This window comes from Diplotaxodon limnothrissa, linkage group LG9, assembly GCF_057381915.1.
Source record: "Diplotaxodon limnothrissa isolate DT_005_m linkage group LG9, D_limnothrissa_male_GT1.1, whole genome shotgun sequence".
In the NCBI taxonomy this organism is placed as follows: Eukaryota; Metazoa; Chordata; class Actinopteri; order Cichliformes; family Cichlidae; genus Diplotaxodon; species Diplotaxodon limnothrissa.
Genome location: NC_140604.1, coordinates 3,045,185 through 3,055,814, shown reverse-complemented (window position 1 = coordinate 3,055,814; position 10,630 = coordinate 3,045,185). Strand labels below are relative to the sequence as shown.

Sequence of the window (10,630 nt, the reverse complement as noted above, 5' to 3'; positions counted from 1 at the left end):
TTGATGGAGTCTTTAAACTTGTAGTTGCTGTTTTCCAGACTGAAGCAGAGTCGTTAGCTGAAACCTGGTTTTAGAGGTTCACTCAGGACACCTTCTCAGGCTCTTACAGCCTTACCTGTATCACAACAAAGTGTATAAACCCCAATCCACCTTTAACATGGTCCTTCTCCCAAACCTTCAAATAGGACTTTCTGGCCCTGTCATAGTAAAGGGCTGCTTAGAATATTAGAGCCAATGTCACAAAGTTCCTCCTGAAGTATAAGTGAGTGAGAGAGTTTCCTCACTTTGCAGCACAACACGTCTCACAAGATTTCTACAACCAATCAGAGTGAAATTTGTACTTTGTGTTGTCAGATGACCATATGAGACACTTTGACTCTTCGGTGCAGTGTGGAGCCTAACAAAGATCTGTTTTGTGTCCCAGCTGATCAGCAGGAGGAGAAGAGTCTGACGGAGCAGCAGAGGAACATTTTCAGCCATCTGGACTCAGCTGAGTCACTACAGAGGAAACAATGAGCTCAACACAGGAGGTGAGGAAAATATCACAGTTTCACCAAATAATCAGTCACGTCTAAAACTCTCATCCTTCCAACCTGTTATATGACTGTGTTGTATTTTATTGTATGCTATGTTTTTATTTTATATCTATTATGTTTACAAACATCAAGAAGTCCCAAGCAAAGGGAGACCACACCATAGCACATGTTTACATAAGATAAGATAAGATAACCTTTATTAGTCCCACACGTGGGAAATTTGTTTTGTCACAGCAGGAAGTGGACAGTGCAAAAGTTATGACGCAAAAATTAGAAAAATACAACGATGCCAGAAAAGATTATTGCACATTAGTGTTATTGCACATTAGTGGATGTGTGTGTTTGATCAGTTAAAGTCTTTGTTGTGGAGTCTGACAGCAGTGGGGAAGAAAGACCTGCGAAATCTCTCCGTCCCACACCGTGGGTGCAGCAGTCTCCCACTGAAGGAGCTGCTCAGTGCTGTCAGAGTCTGCTGCATGGGCTGGGAGATGTTGTCCAACGGGGATGACAGCTTAGCCGCCATCCTCCTGTCACTCACCACCTCCACTGGGTCCAGAGGGCGTCCTAGAACAGAGCTGGCCCTTCGGATCAGCCTGTTCAGTCTCTTCCTGTCCCCAGCAGAGATGCTGCCACCCCAGCCGACCACGCCATAAAAGATAGCAGAGGCCACCACAGAGTCATAGAAGGTCTTCAGGAGTGGGCCCTCCACCCCAAAAGACCTGAGTCTCTGAAGCAGGTACAGCCTGCTCTGCCCTTTCCTGTAGAGGGCGTCTGAGTTATGAGTCTAGTCCAGTTTATTGTTCAGATGAACACCAAGGTACCTGTAGCTGTTCACAGCCTCAATGTCCATACCTTGGATGTTCAGTGGTTGCAGTGGAAGATGCTTGTGCCTGTGGAAGTCTACCACCATAAGGATATTCATCAAAATTATTTATTCATCAAATTTCAAAACTTTTTTAATCACACAAAAAATACATGTGCAAAGCACCACAACAGCAGCCCGATATCAGACAGAACTGTCACATGATATTAAACATAATGAAGCGCTTCATTATAGTTTGTAGATTCAAGCTGCGCTTCATATTTTGACCAGCAGATGTCATCAAAGAGGACTGTGTTGAAAAATAATGACAGTTTTTTCCACGACTACATTTCACTGGGGGAGGGTTTTGATTATTGATTAAAATCGATTCTAGGTTGGATAACGTGATATTTATCCATTAAAATCCTGAAACGATTTTTAAATATGAATAAATTTTGCCTGAAACGCCAGAATCTCAGGTTAAACTTCAGAAAATTTCAACAACCACCAAACAGCTAAAACAGTAAATGAGAGCAGTGACACGGATTCTGCACAAAGACGTAAACAAAGACGCCGGGGCTGAAAGCCGGCAGCTCACTGATTCTGATGCGTCGGCGGGTCCGCCTCTTATGTTTACATCTTTTTTGGTGCTAGATTCTGAAGTTGCAGGTTTTGTCACTCTCCAAACATAATTGACTGAACCAGCAGCAAAAGAAGACTGTCGTTTACAGCGCTGTCAGGCGCTGTTTCTTTTTTGTTTTTTTGTTTGTTTGTTTCTTTTTTTTCCCTTCCAGCAACAAAACCTCATTTCTGCTGTTCAATACAGAATAAATGTAAACTTTAAAATTATGCAAAACGTTTAGCTGTTTTTCTAATAAACCCTCTGTAACTTCGCTCTGCTTCACTTCAGCAGCATCAGGTAATGTTCATATGTTGATTCATGGTTTTCTTTCGTGTTTGATCCACTGCAGAATATTTTTATACTCAGACCAGGAAAATCATTTTTTTCTGTTTTATCCTCAGTTACTTTGACTCACAAGTGTCAGCTTTCGTTTTAGAAATATAAAATATGGATATGTACTCATAGGTAGTGATCAGAATGCTAATATTTCTGATTGTCTGATGCAAAATTTCCCCGAATCGAAATCAGTGACGATGCCCAGCCCTACATTTCACTCACTGCTTGTGTTTGTATATCTGTCACTGCAGGACCAATATGGAGCGAGAAGTCAGCACTCTCAGGAGGCCGACAAACCTCACAGAACAAAGGGGAAGAAGAAATACACCTGTGACGAATGTGGGAAAGATTTTCCCTGGGCGCGTTCCCTAAAAAGACACCAACTCGTCCACAGTGGAGAGAGACCGTTCAGCTGTGACGACTGTGGAAAGTCTTTTACCCAGTCTGGAAGCTTAAAAACACACCAGTTCCTCCACGGTGGAGTTAAAGTGTACAGCTGTGAAGAGTGTGGGAAGGATTTTCTTAAGAAGGATTCACTACAAATCCATGAGGTCATCCACACTGGAGAGAGACCGTTCAGCTGTGACTTGTGTGGAAAGTCTTTTTCCTGGAAGAAAGCCCTAAAAACACACCAACTCATCCACAGTGGAGTTAAAGCGTACAGCTGTGATCAGTGTGGCAGAGCTTTTACTCACAGTAGCAGCTTACGGAGTCATTTAGTTACTGTTAAGGTTCAAAATATTGGGGATGGAGACAAGAGAAAAACCACAATAACAACACTGGTCCGGTCGGGTTGAGTCAAACGATGATTTTAATGATCACACGCGTGGGAGATGGACACTGATGCAGACAGCCTCAGATCTCAAAATGGTGGAGCATTGCTCAAACTCTTATAGCCTCTGGTGTCTCCACCTTATCATAAAAGCCTAAACATTCACATGCTTTCTCTCACACAGCGCCTAAGCTACGACCTTGGCTCCCCGTTTATCTGCTCCTGCTGAGATGGGGCAGAAAACTCCAGTATGTTCTGTTCTCTTCTAATCAGACAAATAAGGCAATGACTTTCTGCAAACAGTATTTCTTATAACTCAGCAGTATAATGCATCATAAACAATATCATTCATTCACAATAAATCAGCAGTCTACTTTAATGCAAATCAGTTTAACTAATGCAATAGTTATCAGCTTCTTCTAATTCAGGAGAATAATGCAAACTAAAACTACATAATAATTCACAATCTTTAATTAGGGGTATAACATGGCATAAAATAATATTATAATCTAACAATTCCCCCTGATGAGGTCATTAGAATAATGAGCTCACCAACACCCTTCAATTCAGTGTGGCCGGGTTCATCTCTTCTCGCTCCTGAGGTTCTTTGTCCCCCTGAGGGGCGAACCATATGTGGGATGACCTCTATGTTTGCGCAGTTCAGATGTAAGAAAAACTATTATTCCAACAATAGCAGGTACAGATGACACTCCCCAGGTCTCCCACAGCTTTATTTTGGTGCTACCTTATACCCTTCAGACGTACTCAGACTAGAACCTCTGTCCAAGGAGCTTTTAGCCTTTCTTTTATTGCTGCAGCTACCAGTGTCGTCCAGTTGGGTGATCCCCTGCTCTTCATTCTTCAACCTCAGGGGTTAGACAACCCTTCAGTCGTGGCACAGATCAGGGGATTATTCTGCCCCGATTTCAAACAACGATCTGTGTATCCTCCAGAAAAAGGAACAGGAAGGTGTTCCCCTTTTTGCCCAAAAGCCTCTCGAACTTCGTTGGTCTGGTGTTCCCGGATATCCGCCAACCCCTTCATGGTTATTGCTGTGTTTATGGGATCCATCCTTTTGTGGTGACTAGCTGGAGCCCAAACGCCATGACCCTTGGACCCAGTTGATGTCTCGGCAGTCACTGTGTCTGTCTCTGCTGCGGAGGATCCTCGCATCTCTGTGACCTCGTCTGGTGTCTGTTCCTTTCCCTGTAAGAGACAGAAAACCAAAACACCTCTCTTCCTACCCCTAATAATCTAATGTTGTTATCTACTGACCTTCTAGTGATTCAGAATTGGTCTAAAACATTCAGAATGTCCCAGGGACTTATTCTAATCATATCCTATGTGTGTGTAAGCGTGTTTGCATTTAGCCCTCTGCACTCAAAGTCAATACCTGCAATATATCAGTCCGGACCATCACGCCGAACGAAGCTTATGACCTTCAAAAGACCAAGTGCCAACTCATTATAAGCACATTTGCAAAGTGTGTCTGAAAATTATTGAAACCCCTCTTTTTAACAAAAGACCAAGAAATCAACAAATCTTCTAAACGCTACTCAGTTCATTTCAATGATTAATGATTAAACATGAAAGTGATGGTTTATGCTTTTTCACTGATTCTCTAAAAGGTCCAGAAACTTCTCGGACCGCTATTAGCTTAAGCTTTACCATACCTAAGGTATTAAAAACACAAATGGAATTATAAAATGTTCAAATAATCCTTGTTTGATGTTAAAGCTCAACTCCCCCCCCCCTTTGTTGACACATTCCAATGTATCAAATCAACAGAGCTAGAACATTCAAAAAAAGTTAGGCAGCTACAAAGTTTCCCAGACTCTTAAGGTGATCTGCGTGTAATGTTCTGACTCAGGTATTTAATATTTTAATAAATGTCGTTTAATTAACTGCCACTATTTAAACTAACCTTAAAGACATAATTGAAGAAAAGATTACAAAGAATAACATGATATCAGTGTTTTGTAAGCGCGTGCAGCCCTCTATGCTTGAAGCCTTTTCCCTCAATAGATCAGTCAGACATCCGCGCTGACCGTAGCTTTTAACCCTTATTAACTTGAGCACAACTCTACAATGAGCAACAAGTTGCAATATGTATAAAAATGATCATGGTTACACCTGCAATGAAAAATTATATCATTATCCTAACACCTGTAATAGAAGATTCATCAGAGGTTATAACAATCACAGGAACACAGATGTTAGTATAAGGTCAAAAGCTTCAATATATGATCATCGATGCAATGCTTGTTGCATGATTCTCATACAATAATAATGCTGATATTAAAATAACAGTAAAACCCCCTTATATCCCGTTTCACTTGACCCATAAACGTTTATAAATGCCTCTTTTATTTTTAATTGTATTTCCCCCTGTTCTCCCCTTACTGACCACAGCAGGGGGATCTTAGTTTTAAATCAGCCATGAATCCAGCTCACCTGATTCATCAGTGAGCTCCACCGTCACTGGCGTCTGACAGGGTGGCGCTGCATACTCTTCCTTTAATGTCACTATGTTCAATCAGAATCAGAATCAGAATCAGAATCAGAATACTTTATTGATCCCTGGGGGAAATTATTTTTTGTTACAGTGCTCCATTTTAAACCAACATTAAGACAAGACAGACAATACGCTAACTAAGAATAGTACAATATATATATACATACATACATACATAAGTCACTTATAAATAAATAGCTGGAAAAGAAACATGTGTAGCTGTAGCAGCAAACAGTGTGTTAAGTGGATGCATTGTACAGGGAGATGGCCACAGGCAGGAATGATTTCCTGTGTCGTTCAGTGGTGCTTTTCGGTAATCTCAGTCTCTCACTGAACGAGCTCCTGTGACTGACCAACATGTCATGGAGTGGGTGGGAGGTGTTATCCAACATTGTCTTTATCTTGGACAGCATCCGCCTCTCCGACACCACCTTGAGGGAGTCCAGCTCCATCCCCACAACATTGCTGGCCTTACGGATCAGTTTATTAAGTCTGTTGGCATCTGCGACCCTCAGCCTGCTCCCCCAGCATGCAACAGCATAGAGGATCGCACTGGCCACCACAGACTCATAGAAAATCCTCAGCATTTTCTGGCAGATGTTGAAGGACCTCAGTCGCCTCAAAAAATAGAGACGACTCTGGCCCTTCCTGTAAAGTGCTGTGGTGTTTTTAGCCCAGTCCAGTTTATTGTCAATGTGTACTCCAAGGTATTTATAGTCCTCCACAATGTCAACACTGACCCCCTGGATTGAAACAGGGGTCAAGTGTTTCCTGGTCTTCCTGAAGTCCACGATCAGTTCCTTGGTCTTTGCCACGTTGAGCTGCAGATGATTCTGCTCACACCACGTGACAAAGGAGTCGACCACAGCCCGGTACTCTGTCTCATCATCCCTGCTGATGCATCCAACCACCGCAGAGTCATCAGAAAACTTCTGAAGATGGCAGGTCTCTGTGCAGTGGCTGAAGTCTGTGGTGTAGAGGGTGAAGAGGAAGGGGGAGAGGACAGTCCCCTGTGGTGCCCCTGTGTTGCTAATCACCTTGTCAGACACACACTGTGGGAGACGTACATATTGTGGTCTTCCTGTCAGGTAATCAACAATCCAGGACACCAGAGAAGCATCCACCTGCATCGCTGCTAACTTATCACCCAGGAGGGTCGGCCTGATGGTGTTGAAAGCACTGGAAAAGTCAAAAAACATGACCCTCACAGTGCTCGCCGGCTGGTCCAGATGGGTGTAGACACGATTGAGCAGGTAGATGATGGCGTCCTCTGTTCCGAGACGAGGCTGATAAGCGAACTGAAGGGGATCCAGATGTGGTCTTACTATGGGTCGCAGCTGGTCCAGGATGAGCCTTTCCAGGGTCTTCATGATGTGGGAGGTCAGTGCCACGGGCCTGTAATCCTGGGGGCCACTGGGACGAGGCGTCTTTGGTACAGGGACGAGGCATGATGTCTTCCACATCACCGGGACCCTCTGCAGACTCAGACTCAGCATAAACAGTTTATGAAAGACTCCACACAGCTGGGGGGCACAGGCCTTGAGGACAAGGGGACTCACTCCGTCTGGTCCAGCAGACTTGCCTGAGTGAAGTCTCCTCATTTGCATCTCAACCTGGTATTGAGTGAAGGTGATGGGTGGGGGAGGGGTGTCAGGAATCTCACAGGAGGCAACATGTGAAGAGAGAGGCTGGCACAGTGGTGTGGCTCTGGATTCCAGGCTGACTGCAGGTGAGGTTGTGGGGGTGGGAGCAGACACTGTGGTGTCGAATCTATTGAAAAACAGATTCAACTCGTCGGCTCTATTCTCACCTCCCTCAGCTCCCCTGCTGTTGGTTGGCCTGAATCCAGTGATGGTCTTCATGCCCCTCCACACCTCTCTCATGCTGTTCTGCTGGAGTTTCCACTCCAGCTTCCTCCTGTAATTGTCCTTAGCCTCTCTGATCTTGTCCTTTAGTAACACCTGGACCTTCCTCACCTCCTCTTTGTTGCCCCCTCTGAAAGCCCTCTTCTTGTTGTTGAGGAGGGCTTTGATGTCCTTAGTCACCCACGGCTTGTTATTTGGGTAACAATGAACAGTCTGAGCTGGAACAATGGAGTCGGTGCAGAAAGTTATGTAGTCTGTGATACACTCAGTAAGCCCATTGATGTCCTCGGCGTGAGGCTCACAGAGTGTTTCCCAGTCGGTCACCTCGAAACAGCCCTGTAGTTCCGCTATTGCCTCCTCTGACCACCTCCTAACAGTCCTGGTGGTCACAGGTTCCCTCCTCACAATTGGCACATAGCGGGGGGTGAGGTGAATCAGGTTATGATCTGACCTACCAAGTGGGGGGAGGGAGGAGGAGCTGTATGCATCCTTGACGTTAGCATACAGTAAGTCTAAAGTTTTCTCTCCCCTGGTGGGACAGTCCACATATTGTTTGAATGTTGGTAGTGTATTGTCCAGTGATACATGGTTGAAGTCACCCGAGATCACAATAAAGGCACTCGGGTGCTGAGTCTGTAGCCGAGCTATGGCAGAGTGGATAGTGTCACATGCAGCTGTGGGGTTAGCAGAGGGGGGAACATAAACAGCCACCAAGATGACGTGAGAGAATTCCCTGGGTAAATAATTCTCTCACGTCAACCTGTTAATTAGAGTGTTTAAACCTGAAGTCGACTACGTCCACAACAAGTCAATACAGCTGTAAATGTGGCCAATTACCAATCTATTACCAATCAATAACAACAGATAACTTCTATTTTATGCATGCTTTTAATCAACCACTCACCCAGAGGATCTCCAATCCCAGGAAATTCCTTCTCCTCCTTTAATGAGTCTGTCCTCCTTCCATGCCCTGGTAACTGGTCCATCCAGAGCCACATGATCTCAAATATACATACAACAAGCCAAACCACACCTTGGTCACACCAACCCTCTCCCGCCCCGAAGATGTCCAATGCCATCCTAGTATGGACTGAAAGTGGCTTTAACGCTGACTGTTCCGACAATCCATCTTATACATTTCCTGGTCAGATTTGCCAATCTCTGCACCAGGGTTTTAAACGTTTCGCCATTTTCATTAGATGTTATTTTTATTTAGTTTCGACTCCAGATTTTCAATTTTTTTTTTTTTTTTTTTACCAGTTGGAATCAGTTTTTACCAATTCTTTGCTAGTTTAGTCTAGTTTTTATTTTCTGAAACTCCTTAGTTTCAGTTTAGTTTTAGTTGTGTTTTGCAAAAATTAAGTGTAACAAAATCTCAGTTCCATCATATCAATCATGCTCTCCTGGTTATCCTTGGGTGTTGAGACTAATCACTATTAACTCTTGCCGCACCAAGTGTTCCTAATTTTGGTTGAAGTGAATTGATAACCTTTTTGAAGGCGATTGTTTCACACATTTGTTTAGATGTCCCAGTCCTGTTGTCTCGGGATGCATCACGCTGCCTTATCTGGGGTTAGCTGTTTTCGGGGGATGCGGGTTGAGTGGGGGAGCTCTTCAAGGAGGGGGAGTGTGCTCCCCCTGATGAGGTCTTCTAGGTAAGCTAGGTTAACCTTCTTGTGTGAGCTTTTCAAGTGCACTTTAAGGTTTGTGGGATTTTTCATGTCATAAATGTCCCTCATAACCCCCTGATGGCCCAGTAATTCATTTTTGCGCACTGTAGTACACATTTAGTTTTTGCTTGTAGCTCACATACTCTACTTGCCACTCCTCTAAGTCCTGATTTTTCTTAGCGAGGACAACAGTACCTTTAAAATTATATCACGTGTGGGGGTGTGGCCTTGCCAATTGTTTTTCCCACCTTTTCAAAATGGCTGGCGTGCCCACAAGCACATTTTATGGAAGAAAGAAAGGTAAGCTTGATATTTACATTTAAAATGTTTTGTTAAACTCAGATTTTTATTTTATTCAAAAAATAAACATCTAGTAAATAATTTGAGGGGTCTTTAAGAATTAGGCTTATTTAGTTTCACAGAGAACATGACTAATTTATTAATGTGCTCTACACATTGGCACTTTATACTTATATTTATTACACTTTTTCCTAATAGACAACTTTTGACAAAGGCGGAGAAAATTCTTAACAGAATTATTGAGGGAGATTCAAACATAGATTTTTCAGAGGATGAGAGTCATGTGAGCCAGATAGGAGAGGGTGAGAACCCAGGAGGATCCACACAAAGATTATTGAGATGCAGTGGCAGATGTAATAGAGAAAAACACAGGGCCACCTGAAATCTGTCATCCTACCTGGTGCAAAACCAACATATAGGAGAATCTGGAATTTTGATTTTGAGTTAAAAATAAAATATGGGTAAAATGCAGAAATGTTTTAGAATAGAATAGAATAGAATACTTTTATTTGTCAATTTCTTCAAATGTACTTGCCATACAAAGGAATTGAAATTACGTTTCACACTGTCCCATGCTTATACATTGACAACAATAAGGTGCAGATGCACAACAAAAAAACAGCCCTAACAATAAGGTAATAAATAGTAATATAATAATATAAATAGTGCTAAAAGAAATACTAAAAATATATATATATATATTAAAAATATATAGCAGCAGGTGTGTGCAATTGCCATGCAGAGGTAGTTATTTCGGTCAGGAATGTTTACCAGTTCTTGTTTTCCAGTAAAGTAAAAAATAAGAGTCGCAATTATAGTTGAATCCATGACACCTAATTGTTTCTACAAGATCACGTCGTTGCTAAAAGTTATCAGTTTACCAGTTAAAGTTACCCACTCTGGAATTAAGGCATACAGCTGTGACATTTTGGAAAAACTTTCAGCCATGTAGGGTACAGAAATACACACCTACGCATTCACACCAGACATGATGTGTACAGCTGTGATCAGTGTGGTAAACTATGTTTAACAAGCACAGAGTTATGACACCACATGTTTACCCACTCTGAGGAGAGACTTTATAAATGTGACCTGTGTGAGAAGACTTTTTAAATCTCCACGTTACCTGAGACGACACCAACAGATCCACACTAGAAAGACTTTCCAAGTGCAGTTACTGTGAGGTATTTTTATTTTTATCTTGTGATTTTA

At 42.7% G+C, this 10,630-nt stretch overlaps 1 protein-coding gene across 1 annotated transcript in view; it reads left to right on the top strand.

Moving 5' to 3' along the window:
- The first annotated feature begins 512 nt into the window (after window positions 1-512).
- Window positions 513-10,630, top strand: part of LOC146624981 (uncharacterized) — a 58,988-nt gene continuing 48,870 nt past the window's right edge. The window contains exons 1-3 of the mRNA XM_085362583.1: window positions 513-530; window positions 2,548-3,015; window positions 8,598-8,628. Coding sequence (XP_085218709.1) covers window positions 513-530; window positions 2,548-3,015; window positions 8,598-8,628 — 517 coding nt within the window. The remainder of the gene's footprint in view (window positions 531-2,547; window positions 3,016-8,597; window positions 8,629-10,630) is intronic.